This window comes from Carassius auratus, chromosome 32 (genome assembly GCF_003368295.1).
Source record: "Carassius auratus strain Wakin chromosome 32, ASM336829v1, whole genome shotgun sequence".
Classification (NCBI taxonomy): Eukaryota; Metazoa; Chordata; class Actinopteri; order Cypriniformes; family Cyprinidae; genus Carassius; species Carassius auratus.
Window position 1 is genome coordinate 4,004,095 of NC_039274.1, and position 24,770 is coordinate 4,028,864.

Below are 24,770 nucleotides of genomic sequence, written 5' to 3' on the forward strand. Positions count from 1 at the left end.
GGGTGTAAGACTGGAGACAACATATCTATGGGAGGCTACATATCAGCAGGAGCCAATGAGATTTATGTCTGGGTCTTTGCCAAATCAAACTCTCCATTCTCTCCACCCAAACATGGAGAGAGAAAGAGTTAATGGGTTATTCAGTCATTATGTTGACATCTGAAAAGCTTTCATGGAAATCCGTTTACATTTCTTTTGTATACATAGCGCAAACAGATTTATTGTGTTCAGATTTTTTCTCACTGCCATTGAACTCTTTTCTGACCAGGGTTTCAGGTGTTTATCTGTTTTAATAATTCATTGTAATTGGAACAAGCTTTCGCGAGATTGATGATGTCATTTGAACCTTTATTGCTTAAGCCTTACGTACAGCACACACTGTACCTTCATTCATCTGTCTTACTATCTTTGATTTCTCTCTTCCTCTCTGTCAGGGAGGGATGTCTGTGGACTCCATCTCTGATATGGTGGAGAGTCAGTCCAGACTACTTGAAGCTCTGCAGCTCTCTCACCCTAATGAGCTGGAGCTGAAAAAGGCTGCTGGTCGCACACAGGCCAAACTCAGTCTCAATCCCATCTACAGACAAGTTCCCCGAGTGGTAGAGCGCTGCTGTAAACACATCGAGACCTACGGTGAGCTGCAAACAGCATAACAGCACATGGCCAGTGATCTCTTTCAAAACTGGAAGGACAGGAAGTTGAATTGAAATTTGAAATGGATTAGAGAAGTTTGAAACAGAAGGAAAATGTCATTATTCCAGGGCAACTTCATTCATTTCTGACCGATTTATTTCCATAAATAAAGTGGAATAAGTTAACCATCTAAACGATAAACATTTGGACTTACAGCAACACAAAATATATAACACATCGTTTTCAGACAACTTTATATTGTTTTATATTTATTTTTTTATTTATGCATTTAGCAGACGCTTTTATCCAAAGCGATTTACAGTGCCTTCAGGATATCAATTTTTACCTATCATGTGTTCCCAGGGAATCGAACCCCCAACCTTGCGCTTCATAGTGCAATGCTCTACCAATTGAGCTACAGGAACATGTTTTAGTGCCATTTGGAAGTATTACATTAGATTAAATTAGAGGGAAATAAAGCGATCTTTCACCTTGGTCTATACAATGAAAATGAATGCATTAAATATAATAAAATATACAAATGAAACTCAAAATTCTATATGTGGCTACAAACTATTAAACTAGAATGAAATCAGAAAGTATAGAGAGAGAGAGAGAGAGAGAGAGAGAGAGAGAGAGAGAGAGAGAGAATCCAATTTCATTCTAGGTTTCTAACTTTTTATAGTGATAAAAGGATAAAGATACAGGAGAATAGAAAAAATAAATTCCCCACAAAAAATTACAATAAAAAAAATCCCTCAATACATAATTATAGTGTATGTAAATTATGTATAGAATAAACTTTTAATCTGAAATTAGAAACAAAAAAATTAAGTAATCACCCATGTACATATTCTACATATTTGCATCATCAAACAAAACATAAAAAATTATAAATTATGTAGATACAAAGCACTTACTTGTACTTAATACACTTTTGATCAAAAACAAGCCACGATCACAAGGACATCCTGATGATTAGGTTGGCAGACTACAGAAGAAGAATTTGCATAATCAGAAAAAAAAAAACGAATAAAAGTTTCAGAAAATATGCCAGTATTGCCTTTCATTGTGTACTTTTTTTTCTCTCAAATATATGAAGCTCATTACATCTAGCAGCCAGTCAACAAAAGATGGAGCAAGATTTTGTTTCCATAGTAGAAGTATGTTGGTAAACCTGTGAAATTTGGAGGAATTCCAAAAAATGCAATTTTAAAAATGAAATAGCCAAAAAGAAGTTAAGGATGGACATAATCAAAACATTTGTATTAAGTCTGCATGGGCCTGATGGGGTTATAAGAGACCAACTTAATTTTTGCCAACCTCAATTTTATAAAAAAATAATCTATGAATAAATTTGAATTGGATAAGATTATATTGTGCACAAATAGAGCAATTATAGACATTGGACAAGACCTGGCTCCAGATCTCATCTTCAAATGTGAGGCAGAAGTCTGACTCTCACTGGTGCTCGATAAAGGAGAGAGACGGAGGAGAAATAGAGGAGATCAGCCTGTATAGAGAAGACAAAACACTTCGAGAATTTGATCTAGATGGGATTGTGGTGGAAGATTGGGCTAGTCAGGAAATGAGTTTCTGACAAAATTTCAGAATTACATGTAAAAAACTGAAGACTACGTAGAAGAGGAAACTTTTTGTCTTATCAGAGAAAAGCTGGGAAAAATAATATCAGTTTAGATATCATTGACAACTGCTTTCTGCCAGATATTAAACGCCTGATGGGGAATACAGGATTACCAATGGCTTCATTCTAGTTTAATTATAATGCTGCCTCTGGGTTGGCTGCTGTAATTCAAGAGTTCAAGAGTTTAAAAGGCATTCTCAGTTTAGTTCTCCATGGAGCACAACCCTGGTTTAAAGAACATAACATTCATGATATGTTTATGAACTGTATGAGTGTAACAATGTCGTGTCCAAAATAATGTAAACCCAAATACTTTTGCGAATTGTGTTCTTTCCCTGAAATATCGGTAAACTAATTTAAACACATCCGGGTTCAGGCTGCAAACAGAAGGTCACCCAAATGAGACGCCACTCAAAAAACACTTAGATAGATATGAAATCAGGAAAATTGAATATGAACCCAACAGTTGTTTACTATCTCTCTGTCTCTGTCTCTCTCTAGGGTTAAAAACGTTGGGGATTTTCCGTGTAGGCAGCTCCAAAAAAAGAGTCCGTCAAGTAAGTTTGTCAGTTCCAGCTGCTCTCTAGAGCCAGTTCTCCACATCTCTTCTCGTTCACGTGTGGCATGCGCCCCCTGTCTTCAACATTGATTCTAGAAACACACTGCTGACAGTATCACGTCTCCAGTACAGTGAATGTTTTAGACACCGATCCTAGCCGAGTACAGTGTCTTGTTTTCATAGCTGACTTCAGATCGACTGGGATTTGTATGTGTATATTATACTGTGTTTGTACAGGCACAGGATACATGAAATACTTGAGTCATGTGTACAGTGCCGGTTTGTTTGATGATGTTTCACCCTGCTGTGTCCTTGTGTGTTTTCAGCTGCGAGAGGACTTTGACATGGGGCTAGATGTGGTGTTACACGAAGAGCACAGCGTCCACGACGTGGCTGCATTACTGAAGGAGTTTCTGAGGGACATGCCGGACCCCCTGTTACCACGAGAACTCTACCGGGCCTTCCTGCACGCTAACCGTATGAGCTTACAATCACAGAGACTGGCACTCACACATCATTTATTATTTAGCTCATTACACAGGAATCAGGATACTCAATTCAACTATGTAATATCCAGCACACTTCTCATTATCTGTTATCAAATACAGTATGCTCACCTTACCAGATGTTTTGTGTTTGTCTGACAGTGTTGAGGGGGGCAGATCAGTTGACATACCTGCAGCAGTTGTTGTACCTGTTGCCGCCCTGTAACTGTGACACCCTGCTGAGGCTCTTGACGCTTCTTCATACCGTACAGGAGAATGCAAAAAGCTCTACTGGGCCCAACCAGCAGGAGGTATGTTCTGGGGTCGCATCATAAATGTCATTTGTGATACAGATGGTTTTGCCATGGCAAATTTAGTCCCCTCCACTTTTATAAAAGCCTTTATATAATGGATCAAATGACTGGGATGTTTATCTCATACAGATGAGTGGTTGAGCAAGAGTTATCTGTATGTTGTGATATCTTGTAATCAGTGAATTCCAATGGTCTCTTTTGCACACAGCTTTCTGAAAGCAAACTGACCAGGTTCCCAATTAAATTACAAATTATATATATATATATATATATATATATATATATATATATATATATATATATATATATATATATATATATATATACTCAGTGTCTGTTGGTTCTTATTGATCTAAATAATTTGTTGTGTCAGCATTTTTGTATCCAATGAAACAAAGCAAAACAAAACAAATATCTTTCCAGAGAAAACACCAGAGATTGAACAAACAGATTCTGCAGCAGTTTACAGATTTTCACTAGGTGTTTGTCTGCTTGTGAGAGCAAAACCTTTGGCAGGGCATTAATAAACTGGACACTACTAAAGGTTTGGTTAGGTGGAAGTTGGATCTGAAGCAAATGCACCATTGCTCTTTATATGCATCTACTGACATAAAAAAAAGAAAAGAAAGGATCTGTGTAAATCAGCAAACCATTGTCATGTAACTGACGGTGCTAGATTTAATAATATAAAATATTATTTAAAAAAAAAATTAAAATATATGACAGCTCCATCACAAAAGACTGCTGATCAAATGTTTCAAATCAAATTGAAACAAATTGACAAAAAAAAAATGTTTTTGTGATTAGATCTCAGGTAATAAGATGACGGCAGAAAACCTGGCAGTGATCTTTGGGCCCAATCTCCTGCAGAAAGAGAGAGGATCAGAGAGAGAGCTCAGCCCTCAAGCTCTGGGCATAGAAGACAGCACTGTCATCATCTCCGTCACCCTGATGCTCATCCAGAACCACCAACATCTCTTCACGGTGAGAGAGAGACAGAGAGAGAGAGAGAGAGAGAGAGGGTGGAGCTACGGAGTGATAGACAGTAGAGCGTGTATACCATTAAATGCATAGGTCATTTAAAAATGAATATCTATATTAATAACTATATATAATGTTAGGCCTGCATATGATAAATGTAACTTTGTATGCACAGAGCTTGTAAGATGACTTTGCTGAATTCTTCTTCTTAAGTATTTCTATACTAAAAGTATGAGCTTTAGCTGAGTGAGTGTTTTTGATTTCCTATTTGCAGGTGTCTGCTGAGCTGCAGCAGGAGGTGCTCATGAGCCTCATTCAGACGGACCCTGATGTCATTGACTATCTGCTGCGTAGGAAGCTCAGGTCAGGTTTTCACTGAAAAGTGTGACACTCAGCTTCCAGGGATCAAAAAACCCATTCGTTTTCTCCAAAGGCAACGGATTCTGATTTTGTGGCAGTATCACAGCAGACCGTGAGCGTATATTATCACTGTTGTTTGCTTTCGGGAACTGATATACTGTATATAGTGAAGACGGATAAAAAAGTGGGCAGGCACAACTGCACTCTATGATGTAGTTCAATCTGAGGAATTTTAGATACTTTATTCAACGGACAGAACCCAGACACTTTAAAAAGGGTTATGTTTACATGGTTAATGGGTTAATTACCCTAAATGAAAGGCTGCCATTTTAATCTCATGTTTAATGCGTTTGATTACAGATGTGAAAGCACAATAATTGGCACTGTGCAAACTCTAATATACGCATCTCTCCATTGTGACAGCAGTAGTAGCAGCCTGACGATGGAGACGGACTCCGGAGGAAGGAGGGACACACAGGCATCTCTGGACTCTGTGGGTCAGTCCAGTGATGACCTCTCATCCCTGGAGCCGCTGTGTCCTCTTTACCCAGAGACAGCTGCAATCGGAAGTCTGAGCAGTGAGGTCTTCCTCAATGTGCTTCATCTTAACACCAACAGGAAACGTGAGTAGTACAACGTTCTTCACGAGGATACAGCAGTTAGACTAGTAATAATATCTACTACCTCTTTGTAAGATAAAAAGGTTATAAATGTTACGCAATTATGAAATTACAATCTCCTCTACAATCAATTCAAAAGTTTTGAGGTCGATAAGATATGTTTTATGCTTTTATGCTCACTGAGGCTGCATTTCTTTGAAGGAAAATAGTGCGATATTAGTGATACTGTGAAACATTACAATTTAAATGAGCTTTTTTATTTTAATATATTTTACATGTTTTATATTCCTGGAAATTTTAAGCATCCATTAGTCTTCAGTGTGTCACGATGCTTCAGAAATCATTCTTACATGCTGATTTTAACATTGCCAATGTTGAAAAACCGCTGCGTTGCTTAATATTTTAAGGAACTTTTATTTTTTTCAGGATTCTTTGAAAAGAAAGTTAAAAAGAACAGCATTTATTCTGAAATAGAAATCTTGTGTTACATTATAGATGTCTTTACTGACACTTTTAATTATCAGTTTAATGCATACTAATAAAATATACATTTCTTAAAATCTTACCAACATTTTTAACTGTAGTGTACTGTTCTATGTGTAAATAAGCACAACCTAATATTATATGTATATTCTGTGTGTGTGTGTGGTTGTCTACAAAAGGTTCCTCTGAGATCTCACCCAAGTCCATTGGTAAAATGAGGCAGTTTCATTCCCACCACAACCTTCTGAGTCTGTCCCAGTCCTCCTCTAATGCTCAGGGTGAAGAGAGAGAGCTCCAGGAGCAGAGGAAAGGCAGTTCAAGGCACACGTTCTCAGAGGAGCGCCTTCATTTCGGTCTGCGACGGAAGGACAGCGGTTCTCAACCACAGAGTCCGAGAGAGAAAGGCATCTGGGTACGACAAAACTCCAACGCCTCATCCACGACGTCGGAGGACAGCAAACCACCAAGCAACTTCTGGGACTTTTTCACTGGCAAGGTGTCAGGCTCAGAGACTGTAGTTTGACTCCTAAGTGAACAGATGTAGTTTGGGGATTGAGTATGGAACCGTAAAAGTGTAGAGAGAGATCTGCCAGCAGATACACACACAGAAATAATGTATCTACGGACGCTATACTGTTTATATAAAATAATCTAATCCACTAGAACAAGATGGGTTTTCAGAATACATCAAAAAATCATTATAAACCTGTCAGAATAGTGTATTTAATCAAGAAACAGATCTCTGATTATAGAATGTAAATATAGCACAGGCTGTTATAAACCTCTCTATATAGAAAGCAGCTTTTATATTCATGAATCCTAAACATGCACTCGGTGGGCACTGAAAATACATTTCAAAGGCTGAAATCTCTTATAATATTTGTTTACATTAACATGGAAGCTTTCTGAAGTTCACTTCTGGCTATTAGTTTTATACTTTTTCTGATGTACTGGCAGCTGATTGAGGCTCGGTCTTTACCTTTACAGAAACTTTTACATATAGTGATATCTTTTTTAAATAAAGTGTATATAGTACATTTTGGTAGCTCTGAGTTCTTCCGATCTGAACGAAATGAATTTGCACCGTTAAATGTTAGACATGTTGCTTTTCAGATTCCTGTTGTCAGAAGAAGCCCTTCGCTGCAAAACTTCTTCAATGACCATTCACAGTCTGAGAATGATTAGATGAAATGGAAGATGTTTTTGGAAGAATAAGACATTTTTTGATCACTTTGGAGAACATGTTCTGAACGCATGGCAAAACTGGACCACAAGGGGGTGATATTTACATAAAAGTTGCATGTGAATATAACCTATAAAGTTGGGTTGGATCAATATATATATATATATATATATATATATATATATATATATATATATATATATACAGTCTTGTTCAAAATAATAGCAGTACAATGTGACTAACCAGAATAATCAAGGTTTTTAGTATATTTTTTATTGCTACGTGGCAAACAAGTTACCAGTAGGTTCAGTAGATTGTCAGAAAACAAACGAGACCCAGCATTCATGATATGCACGCTCTTAAGGCTGTGCAATTGGGCAATTAGTTGAAAGGGGTGTGTTAAAAAAAATAGCAGTGTCTACCTTTGACTGTACAAACTCAAAACTATTTTGTACAAACATTTTTTTTTCTGGGATTTAGCAATCCTGTGAATCACTAAACTAATATTTAGTTGTATGACCACAGTTTTTTAAAACTGCTTGACATCTGTGTGGCATGGAGTCAACCAACTTGTGGCACCTCTCAGCTGTTATTCCACTCCATGATTCTTTAACAACATTCCACAATTCATTCACATTTCTTGGTTTTGCTTCAGAAACAGCATTTTTGATATCACCCCACAAGTTCTCAATTGGATTAAGGTCTGGAGATTGGGCTGGCCACTCCATAACATTAATTTTGTTGGTTTGGAACCAAGACTTTGCCCGTTTACTAGTGTGTTTTGGGTCATTGTCTTGTTGAAACAACCATTTCAAGGGCATGTCCTCTTCAGCATAGGGCAACATGACCTCTTCAAGTATTTTAACATATGCAAACTGATCCATGATCCCTGGTATGCGATAAATAGGCCCAACACCATAGTAGGAGAAACATGCCCATATCATGATGCTTGCACCTCCATGCTTCACTGTCTTCACTGTGTACTGTGGCTTGAATTCAGAGTTTGGGGGTCGTCTCACAAACTGCCTGTGGCCCTTGGACCCAAAAAGAACAATTTTACTCTCATCAGTCCACAAAATGTTCCTCCATTTCTCTTTAGGCCAGTTGATGTGTTCTTTGGCAAATTGTAACCTCTTCTGCACATGCCTTTTTTTTAACAGAGGGACTTTGCGGGGGATTCTTGAAAATAGATTAGCTTCACACAGACGTCTTCTAACTGTCACAGTACTTACAGGTAACTCCAGACTGTCTTTGATCATCCTGGAGGTGATCATTGGCTGAGCCTTTGCCATTCTGGTTATTCTTCTATCCATTTTGATGGTTGTCTTCCGTTTTCTTCCACGTCTCTCTGGTTTTGCTCTCCATTTTAAGGCATTGGAGATCATTTTAGCTGAACAGCCTATCATTTTTTGCACCTCTTTATAGGTTTTCCCCTCTCTAATCAACTTTTTAATCAAAGTACACTGTTCTTCTGAACAATGTCTTGAATGACCCATTTTCCTCAGCTTTCAAATGCATGTTCAACAAGTGTTGGCTTCATCCTTAAATAGGGGCCACCTGATTCACACCTGTTTCTTCACAAAATTGATGACCTCAGTGATTGAATGCCACACTGCTATTTTTTTGAACACACCCCTTTCAACTAATTCAACTAATTGCCCAATTGCACAGCCTTAAGAGCGTGCATATCATGAATGCTGGGTCTCATTTGTTTTCTGAGAATCTACTGAACCTACTGGTAACTTGTTTGCCACGTAGCAATAAAAAAATATACGAAAAACCTTGATTATTCTGGTTAGTCACATTGTACTGCTATTATTTTGAACAAGACTGTATATATCTATCTATATATATATATATCTATCTATATATATCTATCTATCTATATATATATATATATATATATATATATATACTTGAAGCTAGAAGGATCTGATCTTTATTTAGGTGTATTTCTTTATCAGATATTTATTAAACAAAATATTAATTGATCAAGAAAATGATAAAAAAATGCTGCTGGTGTCTTTCACATCAAACTTATGGTGATGAACATGAATCCTGGCCATGAACATGAAATATTATATATATATATATATATATATATATATATATATATATCTTACTTTAAATTTTTGCAAATAACATTTGTGAACATTTATCTTCATGGAAGTGATTACATGTTGGCACAAGCTATGATTGCTTGAAACCACATGTGTGTTGCCCAGTTTAATAACATCATAAAGAAACACAGACCAAATGAAGCCCCTGGAGGTTGGTGATGTGTTTTTGTTTTGTTTTTTATTTGGGACAGGGTGATCCAGTCCCATCTTTCATCCATGCGGTCCACTCCACTTCAAAACCAGAGAATTCACCTGGTTTACAATTTGTACATTGCTTTATCAAAAGTGCACTTTTTTTTCAAACCCAGTATGGAATAAACAACATTACTACAATGTTATGGGAAGGGGCAGGACGAAACACAACTAACGTTAGCATGACGTAGCATTAGTTTGTGTTTGTCTCTCATGTTTTGATGTAGTTTACGTCTGTCTGCTAATGCCAAAACTCTCAGGGTGCTGTTAATGTGATCAGTGCATTAACTGTTTCTACGTCTAGTATCGAATCTCAAGACTGCAGCATTAATCTCTTCATTCCAAAATCATCAACCTTACATTTGTTTCAACTCTCTCTCCACATACCATACATTCAACAGACCTGGTGTCCAAATAAAGAACAAAATAACAAATGTATGAAAAATGAGATTGTCAAAGAAAAAAGTTATTATAACAATTATAATTACACATAAATAAAATCATGAAAAAAAAGAGCCCGAAAAAAAGAAACACTCTCTACTAGATCACAAGCCAATTTCAAAAATAAAATATCCAGTTAACTCGGCTTGGACAAGCTCTAATTCAACGGTGATGACGACACATCTACAAACACTCTTACAGAGCATGTGTAAATGTGTCGTTTTCATGACATGGCACCATATGTCAGTTTGTTTCAACATATAGCTCAGTCTACTTAATAAGACACGCAACGCCAGCAGGTTAACGGACCAGCGAAAAGCTTAAACTTCTGTACAAACATTGTGATGTCTTGTTTATAAGACCTTTATACATGCTTTATAACAATGTAAAGAATTGTTATAGAACGCATGCATTGATAGCAAGTAGACTTTACAGGATGAATGGAATAATAATCAGCAGCACTGTTAGTTTTGACACATTTTTGTCAAACCAAATAAATCAAATAAAACCAGTGTAGTTTACAAAGGAAACCTGAAATGAAAAAAAATCAACCACATTTTCGTTCTTACACTATCCATTTTAGTCACAACTTTACGGTTGGGAAAAAAAATGAGATGAGGGCACCAGGCAAGGTAATTTTTTTCTGAGAACCTTGAGAAAAACCTATGGTACCTCACTAGTATAGACTTTTTGCCTTACAAGACTTCAATACCTAATCTTGTGGAGTGCATTTATTTTTGCATATAAACCTAATCTCAGGGTGGTCTAGTCTTATATTTTCTAGCTGCGAGTGAACTGGGAGAAGTGGCACATCCTTCTGGCTGTGCAACATCCACAAACTAGAACCAATCCTTTACAGAGTCCCCTTAACCAATCTAACAATAACTAAGCCATTCAGGTTTGAGCAAGTCACAGTTTAAACCTGCATTTACAGACAGATCTAAAAATGCACTTCAACATCGACTGTGCTTCACTTCCCATCTAGGTCTATGCGGAGTTAAAACATTAAGTGGGCAGATGAGATGATAGAGATCTAGAGAAGAGTAGATGCAGCCAATTAAATCGACTTAATGAATCAGGAACTTCATAATGGAGTGTAGAGCCATTTTATGTTTGAATCAACCAATAGCTAAACTGAATGAGTCCATACTGATTTCAGACAATCTCACAGTGTTCATGAAACACGACTGGAAATGTGTGCAGCTTTTGGTTTCAATAAGACGGGCATTTATGAGCTTTAACTTATAATCGGAATAATATAAAGCCCTAATTTCTATCTCCATTTGTTACACTTTACAGTTAGTAGTGCACTATTAAATGTGCACTATATGACAATCAAGCTGTACACGCACTTGCAGTGCACAAGAACTGGCAGAATGTTTTACATTCATTGAATACTGAAAGAGCATTCTTAAGCCAAGCCACATCCTGTTTACATGCAGTACTCTGGTATCCACAATCCTCTCTACATTACAGAGCAGAGCACTCATCAATCCACAGGCCTTACGTGAAATCACTAGTCAAGTTCTCAACACTAAAAGATCCTCATCCCCTTCAAACTTGTTTAAACCTGGTCAGGTTTATCCTTTCAGGTGGAGCAGCTCTACTCGAATTACATCATGAGCCACTGGTTCTGCATTCAACATATTTATAACTAGCTGGTTGACACTGATACAGCATGAAGCGCCATGTTTGACGCTGCAGATGAACAACTGAGGGTGAAGAACTGTCAAGCGGCTTTCTGGATTGATCATGACAGTGAGACAAAACAGAAATCATGACACACCACCCAGCGTTGACGAATGTGATGTGAACCAGATAATCGAAATGAACCTTAGTACTATGTGTGGTGAAAAAAAAAAAAAAAAAAAAAGTTTATACAATGTCCATTCTCAGGTCATCAAGACGTATGATTAGCTCATGTGCGTTTTTGTGTGTGCTGAGAACACAAAGCAGAGTGAGACGACGGTGAACCAGATGGCGATTACTTCTGCCTGGTGATTACTGTGCTGTATCCAGGTCACTCTGGCATCAACTGCTCCTGTCTGGGGCCTGACTGATGCTCCACTGACAAGCCTGGATGAAAAGGGACTTGACTGAGAGGTGATGGAGCAGGGGGCCGAGCTGTGTCAACAAAGCCCAAGGCTCCCCATCTGCCTGATCCGGTCTCTCACAAATCACGCTTTCCCATTCTGTCAGTCACTCCTGCTGGCTCAGTCTCTAGACTGGTAGAAGAGTATATACCCTGACTCTGAGTTTTTGGAGATGTCCGATGTCAAACCGAAGAATTCCTCCATCGCCTGGGCGTCTATTTTCTGTGTGGGGGAAAAAAAGAGAAAACGTACTGAATCTGTTGTGATAATTTCTGAAAACAAACCTCATTGGTTCTTGCGGAAGCTTAAACGTGTTTGCATGACACATAAGCATTAAACGAGCATGTTTCAGCTTCAGTTTATGACATGTGATGTGCACTATTGTATATGCACTAATCAATGTTTATATGAGAATTAAATATGTTTACGGTAGAAAGGGGTTGTCTCTCTTCAGAAGACTTTATTTGGATCACAATTACTTTCATTTTAAAGCGTCAAAGTTTCCAGTGAATGGATTTTCAATGAAGGGACAGAAATCTCAGATTTCATTAAGAAAAAGTATTTCTTTGAGTTCCAAAGATAAGTCTTGACATGAGCACCAGGATATTTCAAGCAAAAATTCCATTCCAAAAATTAATTCCAAACCTGCATAGTACACATTTTTTTTAAATGTCTTTCATTTGTATTATTTGTTGTATGCAACGAAACTCAGTGTGGTCCAATGTAAATTACTTTTGTGTTTTACAAACCAAGGAAAGGTTTGGATCCCTTCAAATGATAAGGCATGTGATTCATGTGCCCAATAGCAACACTGGACGTAATTGCAATCTATTTTGAATCACAACAGGGTCGAACAAAACAACACTGGCTCAAGCGTTAACCAGAAATTCTGCATGGTGTCACTAAAGATGCAGAAATGACACAATTCACATTTAAGTGACTAAAAAAAAAAAAAGCTGTGATCAGATAAAAAATAGATAAAGAAAATCTGACTTTAGCATGCAACAGAGGCAAGCACTGCTCTGCCTCAATTTAACATATAGCACCTTACACCACCACTGTGCTTGGTATTTATACAAGACTGCGGTTTATGTTACGAGAACCACTTCATGTTCTGAGAAGCACCTGAGAGTTTGTGTTCACAACATGTGTGTAAATATTTGTCTAGGTTACCGTGCATCAGAGCAGAAATCACATCACTGTGTCAATACCAAATGGATTTATACTATAAATGTGCACGCAGTGTTGATTCAAGGTACGCTTTTAAGCTAGCAGTGTTGAACAAAGCTAAACAATCAAGTGTCTTGAGCATGTAATTGATCACAATATATATATATATATATATATATATATATATATATATATATATATATATATATATATATATATATATATATATATATATATATATATATATATAAGGGCTGCGCGATTAATCAAACGCGATTCAATTTACTGCTGATCACAGAACCTTGCATGACAATCGTAGCTTCTGCCTAATCATGATTTATTGTCTTTGCGATTTAATTAAGATTAATTGTGCAGCCCTAACATACAGCACTCTTTTATGTATGTTTCAACAAAAATTGCTCTTTAAAACAAGACATAAACTTCTATGTTCAAAACATCAAGTTAAACTATTCAAATGAATAACAGTCTTGGTCTTGATCTCATTAATGCATCACTACTTCTAGAATTCATTCAGAGAACTCAAAAGTATTTGGGTCAATGTGTGGAAACTCCAGACAAGCACTTAGTGAAGCATAAGCAGCAGCTACAGATCACCTGACCTTTGCTTCTGGGCAGTGCTAGACTACCAGATACCTTGGGCTGCAAATCATACAGTCATTGCTAGACAACGCAAACTAAGTATGAAAATGAACATATTGTAGTAAGAGCTGGAAGAAGAAACAATCAACAGAGCAACAATTATATTCCGACTTACCTCTACAATGTCATCGTCAAACAGCAGCCAGAAGCCATGACTCTTGACTATAGTGATATAATGACCTCGATTTGGACCACTACAAAAAAGAAAACATATTAACAAGATACGAAGAACAGAAACAAGAGATTCCACAGCGCTATAAATAGAAGAGAGGGATCCCAGGGTACACCAGAAGAAGACTTTTGTTTCAGTGGGAGATTGATTAATGACATTTTGATTGATAATTACAAAGTAATTTTTTTAAAAATTAAAATTAAAAAGAAAACTTGTGCATAGATAAATCATTCACAATAGGATGCATTTGGGAAATGAAAGAGTACATTTTCAATTCACTCAGACCAGGTGCAGATGATTTTGTTTGTGTGTGTGTGTTTCTCAGAACAGATTTGGAGAAATCTCAGTAATGAATACTCTGCAGTGAATGGGTGCCGTCAGAATGAGAGACCAAGCAGATGAAAAAAGCAGCACAGTAATCTACATGAATCCATCAATTAATGTCTTGTTAATTGGAAAGCTGCGCGTTTGTAATAAACAAATTCATCAAGGACTTCAAACTGCTGCTCCTGGCAAAATTAAGAGTGTCCTATCCATGATACTGCATTGTCCAGTGAAATAAGTAATCTTGTCTGATTTAGGAGAGAAGTATGCATAGATCAAGAAACATTTACAAGCCAAAGACATGAAAAACAAATATGTTGGTGGATTTTGATGTGAGACGATAACAAGGGATGGACTTTTTCACTGGAGGAAGTGTTATTATGGATTATGGACTGGTATTTTGACCAGAGGCGATGGTTTAATAAAACACCTGAATGCTGGATTTGTTTCTTACATGTAGCTTTTCAGTTCACAGAGTCGTGTGGATTACTGTGATGCTTTTATCAGGAGTTTGAACTCTCATTCTGACAGCATTCATTCACTGCAGAGGATCGATTGAATCTGATTAAGAAACAAACTCCTCTACATCTTGGCTGGCCTAAAGAAGAGTAAATTTCCATTTTTGGGTGGACTTTTGCTTTAAACTGACTGTCACATCAGAAACCTACCTCCCACAGTGCACCACTACAGCCACCAGGTCGTACAATCGATCAGGGTTGGTAGCGTCGCCAGAGGTGTTAAAGAGCCTCAGCTCCAGAGGGAAGACTACACGATAAGAGAGCTTGGTGTAGCGATGAAGCTGGTCCATATACTTAAAGCGCTTTAGGTGCAGGGCAAGGATCATGGGTAATTTCTTCACCCGCATCCTGTAAGGAAGAGAGACAGGATCAATTTTAACTTGAATTTCCATCTCTATTCTCAGACTGCACTTTATTGGCCAACTTCCTGAGCAACTGTAATTGTTAAATGGTCAATGAATAAAATCTCTCTTGCTGCAAAGAACCAACACAGTAATGCATTGAGTACAACACCAAGATGCATTCAGGAAGGATGGAAATTTTACATAGACTGGGGCAGTGGAGATGCAGCAGCCTTAAATTGGTTGAAGTAAATACCACAGCCAAAGCGCCTCCGGAACAAGAGTACTTTTAGCCATCCCAGTCTGTTGGAACTACATACCTTTTCTGAGCCTCCTGTTTACTTCTGCATTGCTCACAGTAGTACTTGTATTCACTACATAAGGTCTCGGTGTTGCTGAAACCCCTGTCAGTGCAGAAACAACACATTATCTTTCCACATTAATAAACATTACACATAGAATTTGAAGCAGTGGGACATTTTTGCCAGTTATGTTGTGGCTTTACCTAAGACAGTGTGTGATGGAGGTATTCTGCTCCACGTCCACTGAAAGGTCTAGGAAGTCTTCATCTTTACTGCTCACCTGGGACGAAAGAGGAAATGATTACCAGTCATACATTCTAATACTACATATTGTGCAAGACTATATATATATCTCAAAATCAGCTAGCTGGTGGTTTGTCTGAATGACTGGTCGGTCGGATGGTTGTAAGGAAACCCTGGTGAAATATGCTGATGCGTTTCAGAATACATACTGTTTCCAGAAACAACTAGACCCTGTCCCAAATGCAACCTTAAGCCCTTGCTGTCCTCCTGTTCACACTCTATTATTCAATGATGTAATATCACAAAGACTGTAGAGTAGCAGCATGCAGTGGAAAATGCATCAACTCAGTATATCAAAGTGTATGTTGGCAGGAAAGAGGGCACCCATGAGCAACCTAGAGTATCATCAAATCAAAAACATAGACCCTTTCCGTTTGTGAGTTTGGGTTGCTTATAACATGCATTTGGAAACACAACATGTGCCAACCTCAAACTTGCAATGAGAAGCACTTATAAACCAACTGTTGTCGACACAAGAGATGCTTGAGAGGCTCTCTACAGTTTTGTGCCAAATAAAAGCTTGATGGTTTAATGTATAAAAAAGGAGAAATTAACACAGCCATAAATATTAGTATTGTATTTTTACAGTTATTATGGCTTGGCTCTGTGTTCATCTTCAGTTCTCTCTTCACAGTAGTTCAGTCAGTGTAATGTTTGAGTCAATGAATTACTCCGGGATATTGGTTTGTTTGAACTCAGAGGGAGTGTCAGCCACATTAAAAAAGTTAACAGCTTAAGTCATTTGTGGAGTAATGCGTATTGGAGACACGAACCGTTTCAAACGATTCAGTTTGATTTGGTGAACGGTTTCAAAAAGATCCGGTTACATCGAATGATTCGGTCGCGAACTAGATATCACTAAACTGCAGTGCTGTGAACGCCTCACAACAGACACGGAAGAGAAGACAATGCTGAATAGAGTCATAGTTTTTGCTATTTTTGGACCAAAATGTATTTTCGATGCTTCAACAAATTCTAACTGACCCTCTGATGTCACATGGACTACTTTGATGATGTTTTTCTTACCTTTCTGGACACTGAGCTCTCGGACTAAATCTAAAATATATTAAACTGTGTTCTGAAGATAAATGGCGGTCTTACTGGTTTGGAACAACATGAGGGTAAGTTATTAATTAGATTATTTAAATTTTTGGGTGAACTAACCCTTTAAAATTACTATTAAACACACACATACATTTCGGATCAGCTAAGAGAGTTATCATCATATTCCACAATCCAAACATTTAACTGAGTTCTTTGTGCGGTGTCACAATCACCAAGATGCCGATTAGTCAAAAGTAAAGTGACAAAAACATGGTCACAACAACTCACTCATCCATCCCATATCTCAATAATAAAAGCTACAGCCCTTTAGGGTAGGTATGACTCACTCTACTTCCTCTGACTCACCGCTTCACAGTTCAGGCACCGTGTCTCATTGGTCAGTGTGCCTTGGAAGATCTCGTGCACCCAGGTCTGCTGGGTCTTTTCCTCCGTTTCACCCTCACTTGTGTTGCTACCGCTTCCACCTCCTCCTCCACTTCCACTTCCACCATTCTGTACTACCTTTCCATTCTGCTGTCTTTCCTGGCTCGTCTCCTCCTGTAGCAGGTCTGCAATGGTGTTGAGCAAGTAGTTGAGGAATTCATGTGCATCTTGCTGCATGTAATTGTCAAACAGCTCTGTAGGTAAAAATAATTTTAATCATTTAATAGCTGTGCATTTCAGTCACGTATACAGCATTTATTGCATAGCAATTCAGCAGAGCAGCTAAATCTACTGCACCATGGTAAAAGAAATCAGATTTTACATCAGTTCTGAATTTGCAGTCCAAGCAAAATTATACTACAATAAATTGCATTGTCATGCCATGTCATGCATGCTGCATGAAGTGTATTCTGGTTTACGATAAATGACTCTTAAGAGCTGCTCTGTTATTGTTTTAATCATCCTAACAAATGTAATAACTGAATACACCAGATCAGTTACTATGTTACGATCAAACTCACTAAGGCATAACTTCACATGTTGACTTGAAACAGACTACCTGTTCAAGCTACACCTCTATCTCATACAAATCTAATAAATGGTATTTAAAACAGAACAATGTGAAATATTATTACAATTTCAAAACTGTGTTCTATATATATATATATATATATATATATATATATATATATAGAATGTTTACAAATATTTCAGAACAGCATTTTACCTGCACATTAGCAACATCTTCACATATAATTTTACAGATTTCCGGGCACCTGCATAATATTCCCAGTTCCCACTAACCCACATCAACTGACAACTTGTCAGTCAAATCGCTTACTGTAGGACCCAGGATCTCACCATTTTCCTTCCTCAACCTGGAGATGAATTTCTTTGGTGGAATCACTCCCACTTTCTTCTTCTGATTTGCAATGCTGTTGAACAGGTCAGCCAGGCAGGTGAGCAGGCTCTCTTTCCGTCGCGGCTGGATCTTATAGGCCAGGACTTTCTCCCGGAAGGGCCGGCAGAAGAACAGTGCCTGCAGCACTGAGTTACAGTAGCAGGTGTTGCCGAACTGAATCACCAGATTGTTATTGAACAAAGAACAGATTTACGATTGATGAAGGACATGTGATGACATATATACGCATACAATGTGTGTCATATCTGCAATTAATGTCTCATTGTTGGATATACAGAGTTGTTTTATTATTATACTTTGATGCCTTTTATACATGCTTGCCAAATCTGCTATTAAGTGATGGCACAATACATAAAATATGTGCTTTATAATGTAAAGGAATATGACAAAGTCATCTTCTATTTATAGCACATTCACTGACAAAACAATACATGTAAACTTACATTGACAAGCCCAAAGTAGTGTTCATTAACAGGGAACTGTTCCGGTCCAATCTCCTTTTCCAGAGCAGAGGCATTGGCGCCCTACAGGAAACAGCCACAATGCTTGTCTTTACTCATTAACCATGATTCGGACATTTCAAAAACTGTATGTTGCTCAACAGAGACAACACTTATTTGGGGGGGGGGGGGGGGAATATGATTGCAGTTAACATCTTGATTTTGTGTGTGTGTGTGTGTGTGTGTGTGTGTGCAAGCATTTTAATTTAGAGTCGTCTTTTTAAAGGTTCTGTTTCGGGAAGGGAACGGATTCATTATGACTTAGGTAATCTGTGGGAAATGTAACTAAATAATATACAACTTCACATATAATGTCAACCCAATACTTGATAAACATTGATCCAATGTACCAATAACTTTTACTCAATTATGATAAGTAATTTTTTCATAATTCTTTTACACAGTACATACTGGCACCCTGAGGTGGCTAACCTAAATCAACAAGATGTGAATCCACGTGTCTCCCCTGAAGTCTATAACCGTTTATCAGTGACTTCTGGTAAATAAGGAAATGGCCGCACACTGTAAATATCTTGCTATTGAAAGGACACAGTGAATAATATGAATTAAATCTACCAGTAGTTACCCAAATTAATCATTTTTAATTTCTAACAGTATTAAATACACGGCAAATCCTCAGTTTTAAGTTCGTTGTAAGTCTGATCTACTGTGAATGTTGTCGTGTAAAAAAATCCTTGCAGTACTACAAAAACACTGGACTCATTAAATCAGTTCAGTTGTGTCCTTCAAATAATGTTAACAGCAGCAGCAGGAGGAGGAGGAACTGTAGTCTCGTGCATGACCTCGTCTGTTACCCCGTCCATCCTTCCTCTTTAACACTCCACTTGTAAACATATCGAAAAGTATCCACATGCCAGATATCATCTGACGGTAAATAAAGCTGAGCCGTCCGGCTAATCAAACATGGACATTATGTATGCCGCTCGCTGATACGCTAGGCTATACATTGTACCCTTGAGCAGAATATCAAATTATCTGACCAAAAAAATGCTTTCAAGTCCATTTAACCACGTCTTCAAACTTCTACTGCGTCTATAAACACAGAAAGAGAGGTGTGCAAACTTTTTTTGGCTGCGCTGCCATGTCATGACGCGGTTGTTTATCTGGTAGCTGTTGAGCTAGCCCTATTAGCAGGCTAATCCAAACACAGGTTAGCGCAGTGGACGGGACAACTCTCACTCAAGCGAGGAAAAACTCACCATCGTACAAATCGAGGCGATCTTTCGGACTGTCATCAGTATTTCCATCCGTATTCCGCCATATTGGACCGAACCCCTATTTAAAACGGTGACAGCCACTCGGGCTGAAGTTCCGGTGAATCCTTCAGTCGGTCCAGCTCGCGGCGGAATGAGGGAGTGTCGCCTAGCAGCTGCGCGCGCAGTACACAACACTACAGAAACCTACTTCAGTTCATAGAAACTTATTTTTAAAAACATTGTTCACAAATACTGGGGGATTTAGCATAGAAAGGATATGCTATAAGCGTGAATATTTTAAGAGGCTATTTAAAATATATATATTTCGCATATTTTGTTTACATTTTTTAAACAAATTTTGTCACAGCTTTTTTTCTGATAAGTTATATATTATATATACTCTATGTTTCTTTTCAGTGTAATGTCTATGGTATTAGAATTGCGAGTAAGTTTTGATGTTTTCATATTTTATGGCGAAGGCTTACCCTATAAATATTAATTAGGGTAATACTGACGTAGCTTGGTAACCTTCCTATCACTGAGCCTGTTCAATATTCATGAACCAAGTATTCTGCATAGTAACATTCGTATACGCCCGCCCTTCTCCTTTTCTGGTTTCTCGACTTATCCTCTAAGGACCACAGAGTCATGTGTACACTCCGGACGAAGGATGAACTCTTGTGCACGGCTATTTGGAAGAATGTTTTTTATTTTTATTTTTACTTCATATATATGAAGTGAAAACTAAATTTTCTAATATAATCAGAAAGATTTCTAAAACTAAGGAGGCTACTACGTCGTTGTTGTTCTTAGTGTAAATGATTTAGACTGGCATAAAAATTTCTTAACGTTGATTGTTCGATATTCGCAAATTTAGGGACCGTCTCAGAAGTTACATGCGATACACTTTCTAACGTCAATAGCATTTGAGGAGAATGACTTACAGTCATAAAATCAACTTTACAGTGTTCATTTAGGAGTCAATTATAATGCACAGCATACTTTTTAAATATATATTAAAATAAGCTGTAAATCATTTGTTTAAAAAAGTAGAATGATTTACAGTCATAAAAACAAACTTTAAAGTGTTCATCTAGGTGACATCTATATATACCATCTAAGTATATATATATTCCAGTGACAGACAGCCAGTTCAACAGGGCTCGAAAGATTGATTTGAAGTGCTGCCTATGTAAATAACTATAAATTCCTGTATAAATAATATATAATAGTTATTTTATGTAAAAGCTAATGCATTGGTGGTGGTCTAGGGATTGGGGGTGGTTCTGTGAAAATATGAAAATATTATTAAAAAGATAAATATTGAACAATAAAAATTAAGAAGTATATCAGTTGCCATTGTTATTTTTTCATAGTTGTTTAATGGAACTTCTTGAAATACATTAATTTGAAAATGTTTACATATATGAATGAATGAGGCACAAAGTAATTTTACTAAATATTCAAATGTTTTACAATGCATTTCTGAAGAAAAGACACAAAAATGAATACAATAATAAAATAGTTTACATTTAAATAATATTAAACTGTTATTATTTTTCATTACATTACAATATAATTACGATATAAAACAAAATTATAGTATATATATATATATATATATATATATATATATATATATATATATATATATATATATATATATATATTTACATTTACATTTAAATTTACATTTATTCATTTAGCAGACGCTTTTATCCAAAGCGACTTACAGATGAAGACAGTGGAAGCAATCAAAAACAACAAAAAGAGCAATGATATATAAGTGCTATAACAAGACTCAGTTAGGTTAACACAGTACACGTAGCATGGGATTTTAACTAATAAAATAAATAAAAAGAAAACAGATAGAATAAAAAATAAAAGAAAAGAGCAAGCTAGTTAGAGGTCTTTACACACACACACACACACATACATATACAATTGCATAATAAATGAAAAGAAAATAGAATACAAAAAGATTAGAAAGGTAGTTAGATTTTTTAAAGAATAGAATTAGAATAGTGAGTGTTAAAGTTAGAGGGTCAAATAAAGATGGAAGAAATAGGTTTTAAGCCGATTCTTGAAGATGGCTCAGCTGTTCGGATTGAGTTGGGGAGCTCATTCCACCAGAAGGGAACATTTAATTTAAAAGTCCGTAAAAGTGACTTTGTGCTTCTTTGGAATGGCACAATCAAGCAACGTTCACTTGCAGAACGCAAGCTTCTAGAGGGCACATATGTCTGAAGTAACGAATTTAGGTAAATGGGTGCAGAGCCAGTGGTAGTTTTGTAGGCAAACATCAATGCCTTGAATTTTATGCGAGCAGCTATTGGAAGCCAGTGCAAATTGATAAACAGAGGTGTGACGTGTATTCTTTTTGGCTTATTAAAAATGTATCTTGCTGCCGCGTTCTGAATTAATTGTAAAGGTTTGGTAGAATTGGCCTGGAAGACCTGCCAAGAGGGCATTGCAATAGTCCAGCCTGGACAGAACAAGAGCTTGAACAAGGAGTTGTGCAGCATGTTCCGAAAGAAAGGGCTTGATCTTCTTGATGTTGAATAAAGCAAATCTGCAGGATCAGACAGTTTTAGCAATGTGGTCTGAGAAAGTCAGCTGATCATCAATCATAACTCCAAGGCTTCTAGCTGTTTTTGAAGGAGTTATGGTTGATGAGCCTAACTTGATGGTGAAATTGTGATGGAACGATGGGTTTGCTGGAATCACAAGCAGTTCTGTCTTGGCAAGGTTGAGTTGAAGGTGATGGTCCATCATCCAGGAAGAAATGTCAGTTAGACAAGCTGAGATGCGAATAGCTACCGTCGGATCATCAGGATGGAATGAGAGGTAGAGTTGAGTGTCATCAGCATGGCAGTGGTATGAAAAGCCATGTTTCTGAATGACAGAACCTAATGATGCCATATAGACAGAGAAGAGAAGTGGTCCAAGAACTGAGCCCTGAGGCACCCCAGTAGTTAGATGCTGAGACTTGGACACCTCACCTCTCCAAGATACTTTGAAGGACCTATCTGATAGGTAAGACTCAAACCATTGAAGTGTTGTTCCTGAGATGCCTTTCGCCAGTAGCGTTGATAGGAGGATCTGGTGGTTAACCGTGTCAAAAGCAGCGGACAGATCAAGCAGGATAAGTACTGAAGATTTGGATTCCGCTCTTGCCAGTCTTAGGGCTTCAACAACTGAGAGCAAGGCAGTCTCAGTTGAATGTCCACTTCTGAAGCCAGATTGGTTGCTGTCAAGGAGGTTGTTCTGTGTGAGAAATGTAGAGACTTGTTTGAACACAGCTCGTTTAAGTGTTTTTGCAATAAAAGGAAGAAAGGAAACTGGTCTGTAGTTCTCTAAAAGAGATGGGTTGAGGTTGGGTTTCTTAAGTAGTGGAGTTATACGTGCCTGTCTAAATGATGAGGGAAAAACACCAGTGTGGAGGGAAGTGTTGATGATGTGAGTGAGTGCAGGTACAACTTCAGGAGAAATGGCTTGAAGGAGATGAGATGGAATTGGATCAAGCGGGCAAGTTGTAGGGTGATTAGAAAGGATGAGTTTTGACACTTCTGCCTCAGAGAGTGAAGAGAAGGATGTAAATGAGTGTAAGTTTGCTGGTGATATGAGCTTGACTGATTGTGGTGTGGAAAATTGTGCACTAATGTGTTTAATTTTATTAATGAAAAACATTGCAAAGTCGAAAGTTAGAGATGAAGCAGGAGGAGGAGGAGGAGGACAAAGAAGTGAGGAAAATGTTTTAAAAAGCATGCAAGAGTTAGATGAATTGTTAATTTTGTTATGGTAGTATGTCCTTTTAGCAGAGGAGACATTAGCAGAGAAAGAAGATAGGAGTGACTGATACACAATAAGATCAGTAGTATTTTTGGATTTGCGCCGCACCCTTTCAGAAGCTCTAAGCTTAGAACGGTGTGTCGTTTCCTATATATATATATATATATATATATATATATATATATATATATATATATATATTAGTGCTGTCAAAATTAGCGCGTTAACGCATTCGATTAATTTGAAATATTTAACGCGTTAAAAAAAAATAACGCAATTAACGCGGTTGCAGTTTTTTTATTTCCAGTTGTGGCCATGTGTGTTCAACGTGCAAAGAAATATGGATAAGACCAAGGAAGGACTTTTAGACGGAAAGTTTCAGTATAAAACTCTGCCGGATTACTCTTCAGTCTGCCACAAGAAACATTACTCTTCATTTAGTCTGCCACAAGAAACAGCAACATTAAAATCATGAACTCAAATGTCATTGTTTAAAAAAAAAAAAAACCAATGACTGTAACAGTGCGTAAATCAGACCTTTCTGTAACGCTAACGTTAATAAGCTTAAACGAAAATAACGAAATAATTGTGTAGCGGAGTATTTTTTGTACACAGTGCCGTGAACTGTCAATCACTCCTGTGCACGTGCATCACTGTCCTCCTCGCAGCTGCAGCAACTTGCGCTCTCTCTCTTCATCAAGCTTTGAAACAAAAAGGGGACAAAAAGATCATATTGTCTTTGTGCATAGGCTATAGATTAATTAGATAAATGAATATCTAAATTTGTGCCTTGCCGTCTACGGTATTTTTTTAGAACTTAGAAAAAAGATGCTGCAGCCAATGAGCAGCCAGCGGGGGCTGCAGAACGACTCAACCTCCGCAGACAGTTTTTAATGTTTATCAGACAATAAATACTCAAGATTTTGCTTTAGTATAACTCACAACGAGTTTC

The 24,770-nt window shown here is 37.4% G+C and overlaps 2 protein-coding genes across 5 annotated transcripts in view; one reads left to right on the forward strand and one right to left on the reverse strand.

Moving 5' to 3' along the window:
* Positions 1-7,325, forward strand: part of LOC113051387 (rho GTPase-activating protein 6-like) — a 30,756-nt gene extending 23,431 nt beyond the window's left edge. For 2 of the 4 annotated variants that reach the window (XM_026215095.1, XM_026215097.1), the window contains exons 5-12: positions 435-633; positions 2,780-2,835; positions 3,164-3,314; positions 3,485-3,633; positions 4,444-4,620; positions 4,892-4,980; positions 5,401-5,600; positions 6,260-7,115. In XM_026215095.1, the coding sequence (XP_026070880.1) occupies positions 435-633; positions 2,780-2,835; positions 3,164-3,314; positions 3,485-3,633; positions 4,444-4,620; positions 4,892-4,980; positions 5,401-5,600; positions 6,260-6,603 (1,365 nt within the window). In that variant the 3' untranslated portion in view covers positions 6,604-7,115. Of the gene's footprint in view, positions 1-434; positions 634-2,779; positions 2,836-3,163; positions 3,315-3,484; positions 3,634-4,443; positions 4,621-4,891; positions 4,981-5,400; positions 5,601-6,259; positions 7,116-7,193 lie in introns of those variants that run through there. The other 2 variants (XM_026215098.1, XM_026215096.1) reach the window with 2 other exon arrangements.
* Positions 7,326-9,542: 2,217 nt separating this feature from the next.
* LOC113051388 (ubiquitin carboxyl-terminal hydrolase 12-like) lies at positions 9,543-20,194 on the reverse strand. Its single transcript, XM_026215099.1, has 9 exons — positions 20,030-20,194; positions 18,753-18,833; positions 18,249-18,462; positions 17,310-17,581; positions 15,800-15,876; positions 15,615-15,698; positions 15,104-15,301; positions 14,055-14,133; positions 9,543-12,331 (listed from the first exon to the last, which is right to left on the reverse strand). Exons 1-9 carry the CDS (start codon positions 20,075-20,077, stop codon positions 12,230-12,232), a joined length of 1,155 nt encoding a protein of 384 aa, XP_026070884.1. The 5' UTR covers positions 20,078-20,194; the 3' UTR covers positions 9,543-12,229.
* Positions 20,195-24,770: the final 4,576 nt, after the last annotated feature.